The 18360-nt window shown below is 47.2% G+C and overlaps 1 protein-coding gene across 9 annotated transcripts in view; it reads left to right on the top strand.

Moving 5' to 3' along the window:
- Positions 1–18360, top strand: part of TTPAL (alpha tocopherol transfer protein like) — a 41017-nt gene that overhangs the window by 9912 nt on the left and 12745 nt on the right. For 5 of the 9 annotated variants that reach the window (XR_006780860.2, XR_006780859.2, XM_087853559.1 and 2 more), the window contains one exon: positions 17466–17925. Coding sequence is in view for 7 of the 9 variants with exons in the window: in XM_087853559.1 (XP_087709685.1) it covers positions 17481–17925 (445 nt within the window). In the remaining 2 variants the exon portion in view is untranslated. The other 4 variants (XM_087853560.1, XM_087853558.1, XM_045804689.2 and 1 more) reach the window with 3 other exon arrangements.

The raw sequence follows: 18360 nt of genomic DNA, 5'->3' as shown, positions 1-18360 counted from the left end.
TAAACAGTGAATTTTTTTTAGCATAAATATTTCCCAGGTGAAATTCAAATTCAACTGGAGTTCTGGATTTTTATGTGCTAACGCTGGCAACCCTAAATATTATATGTGTATGATTCCATTTATACAAAGTTCAAAAACAAGCAAAAGGAATAAATGATGATAGAAGTTAGGATAGCAGTTGCCGGGGGTGGGAGTGGGTGGAAAGGCAGCAAAAAAATTCATATATCTTGGGGCGCCTGGGTGGCTCAGCGGTTAAGCGTCTGCCTTCGGCTCAGGGCGTGATCCTGGCATTATGGGATCGAGCCCCACATCAGGCTCCTTCTCCATGAGCCTGCTTCTTCCTCTCCCACTCCCCCTGCTTGTGTTCCCTCTCTCACTGGCTGTCTCTATCACTGTTGAATAAATAAATAAAATCTTTAAAAAAAAAAAAAGAAAATTCATATATCTTGATCTGGATGCAGGGTTACCTGTGTATACACACTTGTAACAATTCACCAAGTGGTACACCTGATATTTGCCCATCTTACAAGATTTGTGAATTGTCACTCCTTAAAAAAATGTTTAAAAATTCTAAAGAGCAATGCAGTCTATTTATAAAACCTTAAACAGTCTCTGACGGGTTATTCGAAAAGATAAAATGAGATAAAGGTAGTGGGTCTCTTAGCACATTTGAAGAGCTCATAGAAAGAACTCAATAAATGCAAGCCATTATTAAATGTAACCACAGCATTCATATTATTATTATTATTATCACACCCTTTTGTGATTTCCTCTATTGCAGATTGTGTGGAGCGCCCTCAAGTGTCTACATTTTGTCATAGCACCTCAGTTACTGTAAAGAATACCCTTTATCCGACTTTGGAGTCTCAATGCTAAAGGGCAGTGCTTTTTGCTTTTCTTTTGCTCCAGGACACAGAAGAAAAGTACCCAAATCCACATCGGACTAATGGGTCCCAAGTCCAACTCTAGCCCTGCCCACAGTTAGCCCCCTGAAGTTCGTGGGAAGGCAGGCACAGGGGACGCCCAGGTCTCTTGTGTTTCGCAGTCCCAGCACAATCGCAAACATCTTGTGCCCAGGAACTCACATGATCATACTTGAAAGTAGCATCGGACAGGCTACAAAATGCTTTCACATCGACAAGAATCTCAGCTAGCTCTCAGTGAGTGCTTCCTGTGTGTCAAACACCAGACGAAGAGATATATGTCCGTTTTTTTCCCTTTTAATCCTTAAAATGACCTGTGGGGTATATATTACTTGTAGCCTGCTTTTTTCCCCCCCAGGAGTATGCTTTGGGCATCCTTCCACGTCAATAAATATAGCTGGGGCGGTAAGTACTTGATTCAAAGGCTGAGAAACTTAAACAGTCAGCAGCCACTGCCCAGGTGAAGATCGATAATAGTTAACATTTATTGAGTGCTTTATTACACACCAGGCCCTATGCTAATTGGTTAACTGGAACTATCTCCATTTGATCCTTGAGGCAATCTCAAGGTGGCTCCTATTATTATTCAGATGAGGAATCTGAAGCTCAAAGAAGTAAAGGAGCCATCCAAGGTCAGACAGACCCCTGGTGTAAATGGGAGCTGGGATTCAAACCCAGGTGGGTCCGATTTGGGTCCTGGGCTCTCCATGGGCACATTTGAAGGACCATAGGGGGGAGAGTGCAAGGGAAGGTCCCCAAGTGGAGCAGGGAGCCACTCACAAAATTCCAAAGGCAGGTAGAAGGGCAGTGTGGACCCAGGTCATGGGAGAGGCAATTTCTGAAAAGCCGTAGTTTACCATGGAGGGGATAGAAGACTTCCTGGAGGTGATGCTGACTTTATGGGCTGACTTTATGTCTCCAGCCAAGAAAGGGGGGCTTTTAATAACTCACCAGCTCCCTAGTGGTTTCACATCAGACTCACACGGCTTCAAATACTAATCGTGCCACCCTCCAGTTTAAAAACAAACAAAAACCAGCACTATTGAGGCATAATTGATGTACAATGAACAATTCCTATTTAAACTGCATAATTTGATGAGTTTTGACATATGTGCATACCCATGAACACATCGCCACAATCAAGATGAGAACATCTCCATCACCCCCAAAAGTTTCCTGGTGCCCCAGTGTAGGCCATCTCCTCATCACACCCCACTCCCATCCCCACGCCACCGCTATAGATTCCTTTTCACGATAGATGACTTTAACATTTCTGGAATTTTATAGAAATGGAATAGTACAAGATGTACCCTGTTTGGCATCTTTCATTGGGCATAATTATTTTGAGATTCACCCAGGTCGTTGCCCGTATCAGTAGTTTGTTCCTTTTTATGGCTCTTTTTATTATATGTGTATCAGTTCATTTATCACACTCCCCTGGGGATGGACATTGTTTTCCCCAGTTTGGGATCATTATAAGTAACGCTGCTAAGAACATTCTTGCGCACGTCTCCAAGTGGACAGACGCTCTCATTACCTGAGGGCCAGTGCCAAGGAGTGGTTTTGCTGAGTCATGTGAGTGTATGTTTAACTTTTTCAGAAGCCACTGCAAGCCATTCTCCAAAGAAGCTGTGCTATCTTGCGTCCCCACCAGCAGAGTAGGAACAGTCCCAGTTGCTAGGGCGAGTCCTTTTAGTTTTAGCCGTTCTAGCTAGATGTGCTAGCGTCTCTTCACCTGTGGGCCCCACCAGTGGTCCCTCAGCCCTTCTGGAGCCCAGTTTTCTCCTGTGTAAAGTGGGGATAATCTAAGAGCTTTGAAAGGTCGTGAAGACAGAAGGAGCTACCACACAGGCAACATACAGTATGGGGACGAGCAGATCGCTGTTTCTGAGAAATGGCAATTTTATTACACTTGACCCCCTGCCATCCCACAGTCTGGGGCCTTCCCCCAGGACACATCCTCAAACCGGATGGTAAAAGCTGCCTCCTTCGTGTGAGGTCAGCACACCTAGCCCAGAGGCGTAACAAGAGCAGCAGTGATTGTACAGGTCCGGGGCTCGGGGTTGTGAATGGTCCATCCTTACAAAGCCTTGAGGAGAGTGGTGGTTTTTTTTTCTCGATTTTACACATGGGAAAACTGAGGCGTGGTAAGCAGTCATTGGCCACGGTCACACAGCAGTTAAGGGATTGTGCTGGCATTTGCACCCAGGTCTGTCCGACTGCTTTGGGATCCAGGAGAATTGCGAATGGAGTAGCGGGCTCAGGGCTAGCAACATGGCCCAGTCACAGAATGCCTCCGGAGGCTCAGGGCGGTCTTCAGTTGGGTTCCCTGGAAACAGAGCCTGAGGCAGGGATGAAGTACCTGTGATTTATTAAGGGTAGAACCCAGAAGGGAGGGAGGAAAGCAGGATGGAAATGAACCTAGCCGAGACTTGCTCTCAGGTAAAGTCTGGCAAGGGGGGGCAGCCTTTTGTATCACTTCCGGGTCATTGGCTGTGACCCACCTGTGTGGGTGAGAAGGATGACATCTTGGGTGAGGTGACTTCTGAGGTCACAGTGCTCAGGAGAAGGAGACACAATAAGACATCAGACACCAACCACTGAAGCTTCTGGGGGGCCAGAGGGTGCTGGCCCCATAAAGGAAGGACTCGGAGGTCCCCAGAGGCAGCCACACTTCTTGCCTGCCTCACGAAGCAAGCTCTCGGACATTTGGGAACATTCACTTCCAGGCTTGTTTTGGAGAATCGTCCATCCTGCTGCAACCAGCATGTTGAACAAACCCAACTTGTGACGTCATCTAAACACACCTTTATTTTTATCTCCCAGCGTCAGTTTTAAAATTTATTCAGTGAAGAGACATTTTCTCTGCCACTAGGTGAAAACTCATCCCTGTTACTTTTCTGCTCATTCTCCAGAAACAGACAATTCTGTAATCACTTTAGGTCACACACACAGTGTTGATTTAGAAATGAGAATGTCCGGTAAAGCTACTGATCACAACTCCAACTCCCAGCTTGATTTGGGTTTAAAGCTTCTGCCCTCTGCCAGCTGGTCCTGCTTCAGGCTGGCAGCCTCTGCCGTCGGGAGGTCGTGTAGGAGCCTCCCCTCTTTCTCCTCCCCTTCCCCACAGGTGGGGTGAGGGGGCTGGGTAGAGATGGAGAGGGGAGAAGGGTCTCACTTGACCAGCCACCATCCTGGCTGGCTTTGAGCTCTCTGGGACACATTTTAAGCTGCCCCTTTCTGTCATGGGACGCTGTTGTGGGCTCATGGAGATGGCCGATGCCACAGGCCCTTCTCACCTTGACGTTGATAGATGCACCTCTCTTCCTAGGGGTCTCTAACAAGTCCTTCCTCAGCCCTAGGAATCTGACATCCAACTCTAGCTTTTTGCTGCTAGCACCCCTCTGCCCCTCCACAAGGTCCTGTGGGACACGACTGTACTGTCCCAAGTGACCAAGGGGTAACCTTGGACCCCTTGTGGGTGTTCTCTGCTCATGCTGGTCCATGGGAAACACAGTGGCAGCCTTTGCCTTGGAGCACATGGGAGCATGGCCTGATCTCGGCACACCCACACGCTCTAGCTCCTTCACCAGCACAGCTGGGCAGCCCATTTCTCCCAACCTCCAGACATCCCTGACCACATTCAGCTCTTCAAATTGTCCCGCACCCCCACCCCAGCCAAGAGCCTCCACCATTCCATTCCACTCTTCCAAGAAGATGGCCACAAGGACTGTTGCCCCCTCTCCCCACCATAGGAGAACTATGGGTGAATATAGGGGTAATAATCCATATCGGGGTTTTAAGTGGTCATGGCCAAATTTTAGCACTTGTGGGCTTTGGACTGTGCTCTTGAAAAGTTCCCGCTGGCTGTCACAGCAGAGCTTTTGAGCAACATTGTACAAGTCCCATCCACCTCCCCGAGCCTCCATGTTCTCCTATCTTCATGAAGGTGACAGTACCTACCCAGTGGGGACATTGTGAGGGCTGAGTGACATATATAGAGTGTAGCCAGATCTGACTCTCTAGGATCCCACAATCACAGACCTGCAACTCCGTCTCTGTGTGACCACTGACAAGTGATTTTCCCCTCCTGATCTCAGTTTTCCCACCTGTCCAATGGTGCCATAAGAGCCCCTCCCTGATAGCATCTCCACAAGGTTGGTGGGATGAGTATATATAAAGTCTGTAGGCCAGTGCCCAGCATTTGGTAAGGATTCAGTACTGCTGGATGTTACTGATACAGTGGAGGGCGGTCTGGGGGGGCTTTTAAGCTGATAGTAGTGCGGCAGGGAGTGCATAGTCTCCACCCCTCCTGGTCCCCTACTATTCCAGGCCCTGTTTTGGAAAAGCTTCAGCCCAGCTGGGATGTAGGGCCCCAGGGAACAGAGAGGACAGCCTGTATCTCCAAACAGTCACAGTCACGCTGACTCACATTTGAAAATCAATGTGTGACCAGAAAAACACAGCTAAGCTCTCACCTCTTATGGGAAATCTGCACAGCCAGCCCCACTCACATCTTTATCTCAAGCTCAGAGAGGTGGCCAGCCTGATTCTGGGCCCTGACTCCAAGGCTTGTGAGCAAAAAGGCTGGCACAGAGAGTAACAGAAGTCTCTGGCTCCTTGAGGCACGCCAGGCCCATGGGTCACAAGCTTCGCATGATCCCCCGGTTGGGGTCAGGCATGTCTGGTGCTTGCCAAGCCCTTGACTTCTCCCAGCCCTAGTCTGGACACTTCTCAAGCCAAGTCAGGCTCCGGACGGCTGGTTGGGCAACCCATGACCTCAGACTGGGTCAGATCCATCAGATGAGCATCTGTTTAAGAGTATGGAACATTTTGTTCTTTAGAATCCCAAGGGCCAAAGAGTATGAACCCTCCCCATCCACAGCTTACCCCTCCCCCCCCCACCAACTGCCACTTACGTTGGGCAAGTTTCTTTGCCTCTCTGAGTCTAGTTTTCCCATCTGTCAAATGCAAACTAGCGAGCACCTCCACCCGCCAGGGGTGTTGTGAGATTCAGGTCATGAGAGTCAAAAGATGGCACGCACATTGGCAAGCACTTGATAGGGGGAGGTTATGCCTGCAAACGGGCCACTGGACGCCAAATGAAAACAGTGGGTCAGAGTATGGACTGTGGAGGCAGACTGCCTGGGTTCAAAACCAGGCTGCTTTACCACCTTCTGTGTGGCCAAGGTGACCTCTCCGACTCTCAGTTTTCCTCTCTGTAAAATGGGAACAATAACAATAGAATTATGAGGATGCCATTAGATGAGATGTACTGGGAATGGTGCCTGGCCCGTCATAATCACTTAATGAGTATTAACTATTTTTGATTAGTCACACAAGTTAGTAATGTTAGCAGTGGTGCTGAAATCACACCAGTAAGGCTGTTGACAGGATTAACAGGGAAGAGGACTCATAGTTATTGAGTACCTACTGTGTACCAGAAGTTGGATATTCAAACATGGGTATGTGCACACACACACACACGCTGTGAGGTAGGTAGTTCTGTTCTCACCTTTTATTTTTTTATTTTTTTAAAAGATTTTATTTATTTATTTGACAGAGAGAGACAGCCAGTGAGAGAGGGAACACAAGCAGGGGGAGTGGGAGAGGAAGAAGCAGGCTCCCGGCGGAGGAGCCTGATGTGGGGTTCGATCCCAGAACGCAGGGATCATGCCCAGAGCCGAAGGCAGACACTTAACGACTGCACCACCCAGGCGCCCCTGTTCTCATCTTTTAAAAACTTTATATTATAACACAAATCACAGATGTGGAAAATTATACTAATTGAATTTGTAGCTTAGTGATTATTTGGGGGGCAAACATCCTGGTAACCGCCATCCAGGTCAAGAAATAAAACTTTGCCAGGGACCCCAGGAGCCCCTCCATGTACCCCATCTCAATCATAGCCCCTCCCCCAAAAGTAATTCCTAGCCTGACTTTTATAGTAATGATTTCCTTGCTGAATCATTTGAATGTGCATCCCTAGACATTATAGTTCCATTTTGCCCATTAAAAAAAAAACTTAATATGTGTTTTAAGCCATAGATTCCCCTCCGGATCTCTTTCTTTTCCTTGTAGTTTATCTGTTATGCTGTTTGACCCATAGAGTTTCTCCAAGTCTGGATTTTGCCTACAGCATCCTCACAGTCCAATTCAACATGGCCCTTGCCCTCTGCATTTCCTGCGTATTAGCAGCCGAGTCAGCCAGTTTCCATCCCTCTGGCATGATTATAGGTGGTTCTGTGTTCTTTTATCAAGAAGCACGTACACGGGGCGCCTGGGTGGGTCAGTTGGTTAAGCGTCTGCCTTCAACTCAGGTCATGATCTTGGGGTGCTGGGATCGAGCCCACATCGGGCTCTCTGCTCAGTGGGGAGCCTGCTTCTCCCTCTCCCTCTGCCTGCTGCTCCCCCTGCTTGTGCTCTCTCTCTCTGTCAAATAAATAAACAAAATCTTAAAAAAAAAAAAAAAGAAGCAGCAGCAGCAGCACATACACGGCTAGAGTTTGCTCTTCTTTGATATTAGCTACTATTGTGTACAACGGCTACATACGCTCATTCATGGCAGGTTGCAAATGGCATTGTTGTATCATTCTGTTTTCCTGTATCAGTAGTAATAATTTTGTAAGATGTTTTTCCTGATCTATTACTTGGTCACCCAGTGGTAGAGTTCATAGGAAAAGTGGGACAAATACTCGATTCTTCTGTTTTAGTTACATAGTTTTTAAGAATATAATTTGTTTCTATGCCCTCCTCCAAAAGTGATCAGTTAGTGTTTTTGTTGAATCTCACTATGAACTTATTGGAAGGTATTTGATGCATTTCAATCAACTGAAATTATAATCTTTGTTGCAGCTGAAATTGTATCATTCTTAGGTTGGTTTCTAAGTCCATATGATAGCCTAGATGGCTTCCTCGTTATCTGGTATGACATGATATTCTAGGCTCATCTTGTATATTTCCTGCCATCCCTCTAGAATCAGCAATTTCTCCAAAAGTTCCCTCTATTTTCTTCAATAGAAAAGGGCATTTCAAGACTATAAACTGAGTGTCATGTATGCTCACAGCTACTAGGTTGGTCATTGTTTCTAGGTCTTTTTAGTGAATAGAATTAGGTATTTTATATAAATATAGACATAGATTTTATTATATATTTATTAATATAGATTATAGAGTGCATATATGTATATTCCTTTGGTTTTCAAGGACACAGGAGATGAAAAATGTGAAAGGTTCTACAATAACTGCTTTGCCACTTTATACATGCGACAGTCTCGGAATAACAACGGTAAAATTGCCACTACCAACGAGAATACTGAAAAATGGACACAAAAATGTTTGCATCCACTCGCCCCTTCCCCACCACTTTGGGGGACTGTGTAATAGCTACACTGTTCGAGCATATGGGCACTATAAATTTCGTTTTTCTTTTAACTTTCATTTAGTGTTCCAAGGAAATATATACTAAGGGGTTACTACCAGTCCTCATGGTAGTGTCTCTCCAGGCATGTTGTTGGACTGGAGCTCATTCTCGGTAGACAACTCAGGAAGGGCTCAAGGAAAAAATAGTGTTTGCAAGGTAATAATGGGTCTTTACAGAAGGTCAGTTTTGCTGGATATAAATTCTTGGTTCATACTTTCTTTGAGTATCTTACCTATATTATTCCATTTCCTTCTGCCTTAAAGTATTGCTGTTGAAGAGTTGGACGCGAATCTCATTTTATTTCTTTTTTGCCTACATGCCCAGGGTGCTTAAAGAATTTTTTCTTTCTCTTTAAACCAGTAATTTTACCGAAGTGTGCCTTGCTACGGGTTGTTCTGGGTCGATGATGTATTCCTTGCTTTGTTTTTGTTTTTTGTTGTTTCTTTGTCGTATTTTTCTCTTCAGTGACTCCTCTTATTCCTAAGTTAGATTTTCATTTCTGAACTTCGATATTTGTCCCTTTCCCTCAAATTCTTTTATGTCCTCATTTAACTTTGATTTTTTAAATTTGCCCCCTTTCACTTTCTATTGATATCAGCTATCTGTTGGTTTTTTCATTTGCTCTTATATTCCATTTAGTTCACTTTTCATTTTCAAGATAATTTTTCCTTTATCTCTGGTTCTTTCATGAGTTGGGACCTGTCTGGATTTCTATAGTTCTGATTCATGTTGTTCTTTCTTGTCTTACATCATTTTGTTCATGTTTTTATCTTTTTTTTTTTTTAAGATTTTATTTATTTATTTGACAGAGAGACAGCCAGCGAGAGAGGGAACACAAGCAGGGGGAGCGGGAGAGGAAGAAGCAGGCTCCTAGCGGAGGAGCCTGATGTGGGGCTCGATCCCAGAACGCCGGGATCACGCCCTGAGCCGGAGGCAGACGCTTAACGACTACACTACCCAGGCGCCCCGTTCATGTTTTTATCTTGCTTTACTCTCTCTCTCTCTTTTTAATGTCTTTCTGGGTGGCTTTCATCATCTGAAGGGTTATTATTCTGCTGCTTCTCCCTCCTGGTCTCTCTCTCTTTCTCTCTCTCCTCTTCTTCCTCTTCCTCCTTCTTCTTTAAGCCATCTTGCTTTCCCAGGGTTTGACTTCGATACTTTTCCATTGCTCATTTTTATGTGAAATTGGTTTTTCTTTTCTTTTTTTTTTTAAAGATTTTATTTATTTATTCGACAGAGATACAGACAGCCAGCGAGAGAGGGAACACAAGCAGGGGGAGTGGGAGAGAAAGAAGCAGGCTCATAGCGGAAGAGCCTGATGTGGGGCTCGATCCCACAACGCCGGGATCACGCCCTGAGCCGAAGGCAGACGCTTAACCGCTGTGCCACCCAGGCGCCCCTGAAATTGGTTTTTCTGAACATTTAGGAGGAGGCTTGGTTAAGCCAACTTTTGTATTTTCACAGAGCTCCCCCTTCTGTTGTTCCTGCATATTGTTAACAAAAAATCTGGCTTTACCTCTAAGGTTTCTGGCTCTGTTCTCCTCCCCCACTTTCATCTAGCCCATTTCTTTCCTTGATTTCTGCTTTCCCTATCCTGCTCCATTGTAATCTCCTTTCCAGGAGTTTCTCGTCCTGGGTCCTGTCCTGGAAGGAAGGCTTGGAGGTCATTTCTGAAATTCATGGGCATTGAACTCCTAAGCCTTGTGGCAGAGCCCTTGCACTCCCCCAGCTGGAGCTGGCAAAACCCTTCCCAGTTTTAGCTGCTGTTTTCAGATTGCCTAGCCATGCTTTCCCATGAACAGATGTTGCAATCTGGGGACCCCAGTTCTTAGGTCTGTTTGACACCTAGGTGCTTCTCTTTTATATCTCCTCCTTCATGGAGGCCCTGGTGGCCCTCAGGCCTCAGTAGCTGTTGCTGAATTGTCCTCACTCATTTGTTCATGGAGTTCCTGAAAATACCTTGTCACCTAGTTCTGTTGTAAATGTGGGTATGGAATTTTGTTTCTGTTTTTATGTGGGGACTTGAGAGGATTTAAATCTGGGCTGGCTATACTGCCATCATCTTACCAGAACTTGCCAGCTGCTATCATTTTACAGATGAGGAAACTGAGCCCCAGGGTGGTTTGCTCAAAATCGCACAGCTAATGACAGGGGATAAACATATGTGAGAGCACCAGCTGTCCTGCATGGTACAGAGAAGATGCTTCATACAGACTACTTTCTCCCTGTCTCCCCTACTTCTTCCTCTCTGCCTCCACCAGCCAGCGTCCCTTCAGGATTCTGTTATTGACAACTAAATGAGATTATTCAGGCAAAGAGTTCACGGCACTGCCAAAAAAAAAAAAAAAAAAAAAAGATGTTCAGTGTTAGCTGTTAGCAGAGAATTTATGGTTGAAGAAACCAAGGTAAGTCATTGTTCCAAGGTTGTACAGCTAACTCATGTCTGTCTGACCAGGAGTGAACTTTCTTTCTTCTATACCAGTGGTTCTCAACTGGGGCAATTGTGTTCCCTCGTACATATTTGGTAATGTCTGAAGGCATTTTTGCTTTTCACCACTGTGACTATGGGGTGCCACTGTCCTCTAGTGGGTAGAGGCCGGGAATGCCATTAGACATCCTACAGTGTATAGGCTGGCATAAACCTCCACCCCTCAAAAAAGATTTGCACAGCCCCAAAGGTCAATAGTGTTGTCGATGAGAAACTATGACCCATATCATGGTGCTATCCTAAATAGGCCTTACCTTAGAATAAATACTAAAACTGGTTCTAGCAGATTGTCTGAGGTCAGAATCACATGCTTCGAAAACAGTGATAGAGGGGCGCCTGGGTGGCTCAGTCAGTTGGGCGTCTGCCTTCAGCTCAGGTCATGATCTCAGGGTCCTGGGATTGAGCCCCACATCGGACTCCTTGCTCAGTGGGAAGTCTGCTTCTCCCTCTCTCTCTGTCCCTCCCCACCACTCATACTCTGTCTCTTTCCCTCTCTGTCTCAAATAGATAAATAAAATCTAAAAAAAAGAAAAGAAAAAAAAAACAGTGATAGGTCAGGCATTTCTGGCCTCCTCTAGAACATACCCAATGGCCAGATTTCTTTCTTCAAAGACTGGATGAAGCTAGGAGAGCAGGATGTTTGGAGCCCTCCAACCAAGATGCAGGGCAAGCTGCCCTCCCTCCAGGGACCTTTCTGCTCTCAAGTGGGGCAGTCATCATGAGTTAACAGACATGTCACAATCCAATGTACCAGAACTCTGCACATGCCATTCTACTGAATCCTTCTAAGGACCCCCTAGACAATGGGAAACCTACCCCCATTTTACCCCCAAGGAAATGAATCTTTTGAGGGGTAGTTCAGAGTGTGTTACTTCTGAGTATCTGGTGCAGAAAAGTAAAAGAAGTTCAAATCCCAGCTCAATCTTGGAGTCATCATGTGACCATGGGCAATTTCTTTTCCTTCTCTGAGCCTGCTTCCCAACCTGTAAGAACAAAGAGGCAAAGTAACCTCTAAGGCAAAGTAAAATTTGGGGCTGTGTTGGCATACAGACTTGGGGTCAAACCCAGCTCTTTGATGAACTGTCTTGAGCCCTGGCAAGTGATTTTCCCTTTCTGTGTTTCAGTTTCCCCATCTGTACATGGGCCAATCCTAGCTTCCTGTTCACAGGGTTGTAGTAAGGTATAACTGAAATCATACGAACAATTTAGCATAGTACCTGGTGTATATAATCCCTCAAAACCTGAAAACTTTCTTTGTTGATTATCTGACACTCTTCTAATCCTAAAATAACTTGGTGCCATGATGTGTAAAACCAGTTGGAAACAAAAATAATGGCCCTCAATTGAGGGATGGGGCAGGGACTTCTGGGGCCTCTCTGAATCTCCTCCCAACCCTCCTTGGTCCTTAAGACTTGATTCTAGACCCATATTCTTCTCCTCCTGCTGGCAGTATCTGGGATTACAACCTGGACGGTACCACCAATGGGTCCTGTGTCTGGGTGGAGAGTTTATTCCAATGCCTAGGACACCATGGTTTGGACAAGACCATCCCTTGCCCCTTGCCATGAGAGCTGCCATCTGTAAAAACACTTCTGTTTGCCTGGCAAGGAGCAAGGTTTTTCCCCAAGACCATCCCTTGCCCTTTGCCATGAGAGCTGCCATCTATAAAAACACTTACTGTTTGCCTGGCAAGGAGCAAGGTTTTTCCCCTCATGAGCTTATTTAACCAGCTTTTTTTTGCCCATGAAGAGCTAGAAGGCTTTGGAAATTTGAGTGACTTGGCTATGGTCACATAGTTGGACATAGGGTTGCCAGATTGTAGTAGGCCGAATAATGGCACCCCAAAGATATCCTTGTCCTAATCTCTGGAGCCCGTTACTATCTTATTGCATATGATAAAAGGAACTTTGAAAATGTGATTAAGTTAAGGATCTTGAGATGGGAGATAATCCTAGATTATCTGGGCAGGCCCAACGTAATCACAAGAGTCCTTATAAGAGGGAGGCAGGACACATTGCATCTGTAGTCAACGATAATGTATTGTACACTTAAAAAAAAACTGTTAAGAGGGTAGATCTCATGTTAAGTGCTCTTGCCACAAGAAAAATTTAAAAAAATTTAAAAGAGGGACCCGGGAGGATCAGAGTCAGTAGTAGATGTGCCAACAAAAGTAAGAGGCTGAAGTGATTTGAGGAATGAGCTATGAGCTGTGGGATGCAAGTGACCTCTAGAAGCTAAAAAGGTAAAGAAATGGATTCCCCCCCAAAGTCCCCGAAGAGAATGCATCCCTGTCAACACCTTGATTTTAGACTTCTGACCTGCAGAACTGTAAGAGAATAAATTTGTGTTGTCTCAAGTCACCACATTTGTAGTAATTTGTTACAGCAGTGATAGGAAACTAATACATAGATTTGGGGGAGGAAACCCGAAACAAACACAACGCAGGGTGTTCGGTTAAATCTGAATTTCTGAGAGATAATACATTTTTTAGTATAAGTATATCCCAAGTGTTGCATGAGACATACTTACACTTAAAAAGAAATTGTTGTTTACCTGAAATTCACATTTAACTGAGTGCTCTGTATTTTATCCTAGAAGTGGTGGCGCCAGAGCAGGAGTCAAAATTTATGACTCTCAGCTTCCCTACTTTCCCCAGCAATCTGGGATCTGGCAAAAATCGCCATGTTCCTGTGGCCTTCATGGGTCAGTTCCCATCTCCCAGAGTGCCTCTTGCCTCTGGGGTCGGAAGAGGAAGGGATTGTTTAAGGTTATCTCTTGGATACACCTTTGGGCTCTCAATCTTTCCAGGCCACAGAATTTATTCGATGGGGATTTCAAAGCAAGAATCATGAGACATATGGGGAAACTGAGGCCTGCGGTCACTCAGCTATAGACAGACAGATGTCCGCGGGATTGGCATCTCCCCCTTTGCAGCACCAGTCCTGACAGCAGCTGCGGCGGGGAGAATCCTGGAATGCTAATCCCGAGGTCAGGTTGGAAGCTCTTTATACTTCATTGATTGTCAATTTCCCTCCCATGAAATAGGGGGATTCCATAAATACGAGGATTTAATAAGACAGTGGATGTAAAACACCAGGTATATGCTGGTATGTTCTCGGAAACAACAGCTTCTTTCCTTCTTTCTCTGGGCCTCATTTTCCCCATCTGTACCTCCCAAGGCTGCTCACGCTCCCTGACCCTCCCACCTAGCCTCTCTGCAGGCCTGACTCCTCCAGCTCACAGACTTGGCCGCTAGGTGGAGACAGAGGGCCGGCATTGCGGCGAGATATTGCACATGCGCAATCACGGGAGGTGCCTCGCCTTCCCACGCCCCGCGGACGTCACTTCCGGTGCGAGGGGCCGCGCCGGCCGGGCAGGGAGTGCGGGTCGGTTCAGTGCGCGCTGCCGGACGAGGCTCCCGCCGCAGATAGACCCGCGCTCCGCCCCGTAGCCCGGCCGGTGAGTGCCCGCGAGTCCTTCCGTGTGTCATGGGGGTCGGGGAGAGGGACCCCTGAGAGGGAGAGGTAACCGGAAGTTAAGGGACTCAAGGAGAGAGACCCCAGGAAATGGGGACACCTGGGGAAGGGGTGACAGCCGGAAGTGGGGGGCCTCAGAAGGTTATCGACGGGACATGGGGTCTCTGGGGCTCCAGGAGCGGTGGCTTCCTGGCCTCTTCTTGGTGGGGTGGGGAGGAAGGCGATGCTCACAACATGATGGGCTCCAGGTGAGGAAGATTCCAGGCTTCACCGTAACAAATGGTGTTTGTACCCATCCATACGCCCACCCATCATTTCATTCTCGAGACTGAGTCGTGCCTGAGCTTGACACTACCGAGGCCCTGGAGATTAAACAGGAAGCTCCAGGTGGAGGGTAGAGCCCAGTGTGGGGCTAGACACGTCCTCGCTGTGCCTCACTAGGTGTGTATCCTCCGGCACATCACTTAACCTCCTATCGTCATGTGCCAGGCTAGGCCTATAGCCTGTGGACACTACAGTCTATCTCCCAGGTAAGCACTGGATTGGGATTACAGGCATCTGTTGGTGACTCCTATGGAAACAGCCCAGGGTGGGTCCTGTGAACCGTGATTGTTGGTTCATTCCTCACTTAGCATTCCTCTGCCAAGCAGATTCAACTCATTCAGCAAATATTTATGGAGTGCAGACTATGTGTCTGACACTTTGTTAGGTGATGGGTTTAAGGTGACGAACAAGACAGATGTGGATGTTGCCCTCAAATTGCCTACAGACAATTACAACAGAGGGAGAGTGCCAAAGAGCTCCTGGTGGGGAGGCTCCTAACCCTGGCCTGGAGGTTGGAGAAGGCTTCCTGCTTCAGGCACCATCATCTCTTACCTGGGTTACTGCGGTAGCCTCTGTATGGTCTCATCTGTCCTTACCCCTTACAATCCATTTGCAAGACAGTTGAGCAATCCTTTAAGATAGAAATCAGATCGTGTCACCCCACTCAGATGGGTCCCATCAAACTCAGTAATAAGTCAGAGTTCTGACTGGCCCTCAAAGCCCTGTACCAGTGGGGCCCCCGGTACCTCTATAAATTCATCTGCTAATATACTCCACCTTGTTCTTTTGGCTCTAGCCATACTGGCCTCCTCGCTGTTCTTTGAAAAAGCCAGGTGTGTTTCTGCCTCTGGCTTTGCCCTTGTTCTCTCAGATGTTTGCATAGCTCGCTCTTTTATCTCCTTCATCTTGCCTCAAATGTCATTTGCGTGAACAAATCATCCCTGACCATCCTATTTAAAATGGCAATCCCTATTCCCAGGTACATCCAACCCTCTTCCCTGCTTTATTTCTCCCCATGGCACTTTCATCTGGTTGGTTATACAGTTTATCTTGCTTATAGTCTGCCTCTCCCCCTAGAATCTAAGTTCAACAAAGGCACATTTTTGTTGTTGTTGTTCACTGATGTATCTTCAGTGCTGGGAAGGGGGCCTGGTACCTAGTAAGTACTCAATATTTGTTGAATGCACGAAGTGGCATCTAATTGGGACTTAAGGATGAATCAGTGTTGGTCAGGTGAAGAACTGGAGGAAGAACAAGCTAGCCAGAGGAAACAGGATGTGAACAAGACAAGAAAACATAGCTTTGGGAGGAAATGAAAGCAGCTGGGTGGGGCTGGAGGTTAGAATGCAAAAAATGGAGTGGGCAGAACTAAGATTTACGGGGACTGACCTGGGCACCAGCTATGTGCAGAGACCCCTGAGGTGGTCCCTGCTCTCCTTGAGCTCAGAGTCAGGGACCAGTGGTAGTCTGTGGACGAGAGCTTGGGCTTTGGAACCGGACAGCTGCTGCTACCTTATTCCTGGGATACCTAAAGCAACTGTTTTGTTTTTGTGTTTTATTCAATAAATGTGTTCAGATCTTCCAAGAAGCAGACACCAGGATGAGGATAAGATGAGGCATGCGGGAAATTGGAGGGAGCACCTGTGAAGCATAAAAGGGAGGGGAGGTGCAGCAGTCAGGGAGAGCCTTCAGACAACGACAGGAGTCCAGCCCCCAGGAAGGAGGTTTGGGCAGGGAGTCCTGGACTGCAGGGCAGTTCCACAGAAGGTTGAAGCCGAACCTCCAGGCAAAGTTGCCTGTTAGAGGAGGCCCATATTCCACTCAGTCGTTGGGGACAGTCTGTGGGAAGTGTGGCATCCACTGATGGAAGATCCAGAGGGACAGCACCTGGGGCCGTCCATCAGTTATGCTCCATCCCCGAGGGAGAGCCTGTCGGCCCAGTTTCTTAGCCATCATGATATGTCGCATGTGTATATGGTGGAAAAGTCAAACAGTACAATAAAAAAGTCTCTCTTCCTCCTTAAATGTCCAGTTGTCCAGTACTCTTCCCTAGAGGGAACCACTGGTAACAGTTTTCTTGTATTTCTTTACGGAAATTTTAGGTGCAGTCAGTATATAGGTATATATTTTTAAAAATATAAAAGGTTATTTTATGCACGCTGTTCTGCAACTTGCTTTCTTTTCCTTAGTGTGTCAGTTCATAAAAACCTGCCTAATTCCTTTTCGTGAGTGAATAGTATCCCATTCTTAGGATGATATTATTTAACCAGTCTCCATCTGGTATGCAGTTAAAGTATTTCCTGTCTTTTCCCCTTATAATCAGTATTTGAAGTGATCATCCTTGTGTATATTTTGCACACACATACAAGTATATGTCCTCGAAACAGGATGCTGAGCCAAAGGGTGTGTGGTTTTAAATTTTGATAGATATCGACAAACTGCCCCGTAAGAGGCTAGGCCAGTTTACTCTCTGACCCACAGCAAGTATCTCGGTACCCATTTTGTGTTTTTGCCAATCTGACTTTCAGAGTTGTTTTAGTTCACGTTTCTAGAATTACGAGTAGGTCGAGCAACCATTTGTACATCTGTAAGCAAGGCCATGGCGTTGGGTTAGGAGTGTGTGTGTCCTGCTGCGGCTACCTGGGGGCCTCGGTGGGGACCTTCCCTCCACTCAGTCTGGGGTGGGACCTGGGCACAGGGTTCCAAGCCACTTCATTTCAGCTGAGAACCCCCGCTCTGACAGAAGTGCTCCCCCCCCCCCGCCACAGTGCTGCCCTGAGATGAGCGGTGCCGGGCTCCGTTCACTCGGCTCGGGGTTTGTGTTTTGGCAGGGACCCTGGTAGCTAATGTCAGAAGAAAGTGACTCTCTGCGGACCAGCCCCTCTGTGGCCTCACTCTCGGAAAATGAGCTGCCGCCGCCGGCTGAGCCTCCCGGCTACGTGTGCTCGCTGACGGAAGACCTGGTCACCAAAGCCAGGGAGGAGCTGCAGGAGAAGCCGGAATGGAGACTTCGAGACGTGCAGGCCCTCCGTGACATGGTGCGGAAGGAGTGCCCGAACCTGAGCACCTCCCTGGACGATGCCTTCCTGCTGCGCTTCCTCCGAGCCCGCAAGTTCGATTACGACCGGGCCCTGCAGCTCCTGGTCAACTACCACAGCTGCAGGAGAAGCTGGCCCGAGGTCTTCAACAACCTGAAGCCCTCGGCCTTGAAGGATGTCCTCGCCTCTGGATTCCTCACCGTGCTGCCCCACACCGACCCCCGGGGCTGCCATATCCTCTGCATGCGCCCAGGTACTGCCCGGGAAGGTCGGCAGGTGCCTGCGTGCCCCGCACCCTCTCTCCCTCGCCTTTTCCTCTTCACCTTCTCCCGGTTTAGTCAAAGCTCTTTTGATGACAAATGACAAAAAGCTACTCAGCCGGGCTTAGGAAAAAAGGGAGGAGCTAGTCTAACGAAACAGGAGCATGCCGCAGAACCAGCGAGCTGAAAGTGTAGCCGCTTTCTCGGGGCCCTGGGCCCCAGAACCAGAACCTGTCCATTCCCTCATCATTAGGAACTAAGCCAGCCATTCTCCGTGCCTCTGTCAATCTGTGTATCTCTCTGGGCCACACATTTCTTCTGTGCTGTGCCTGTCTTCTTCACTCTTCTTCCTGTAGACCGGCTTTGGCTGCCTCTGTGCCCCTGGCGAGGTCTCCTACCCCTTAGCGCCCAGGCTTCCTGGGCCACCC

Source organism: Ursus americanus, chromosome 22 (assembly GCF_024610735.1).
Source record: "Ursus americanus isolate L20-20 chromosome 22, mUrsAme1.1.p, whole genome shotgun sequence".
Lineage (NCBI taxonomy): Eukaryota > Metazoa > Chordata > Mammalia > Carnivora > Ursidae > Ursus > Ursus americanus.
The sequence above is the reverse complement of the archived record's forward strand: the minus strand, read 5'-3'. Positions and strand labels throughout refer to the sequence as shown.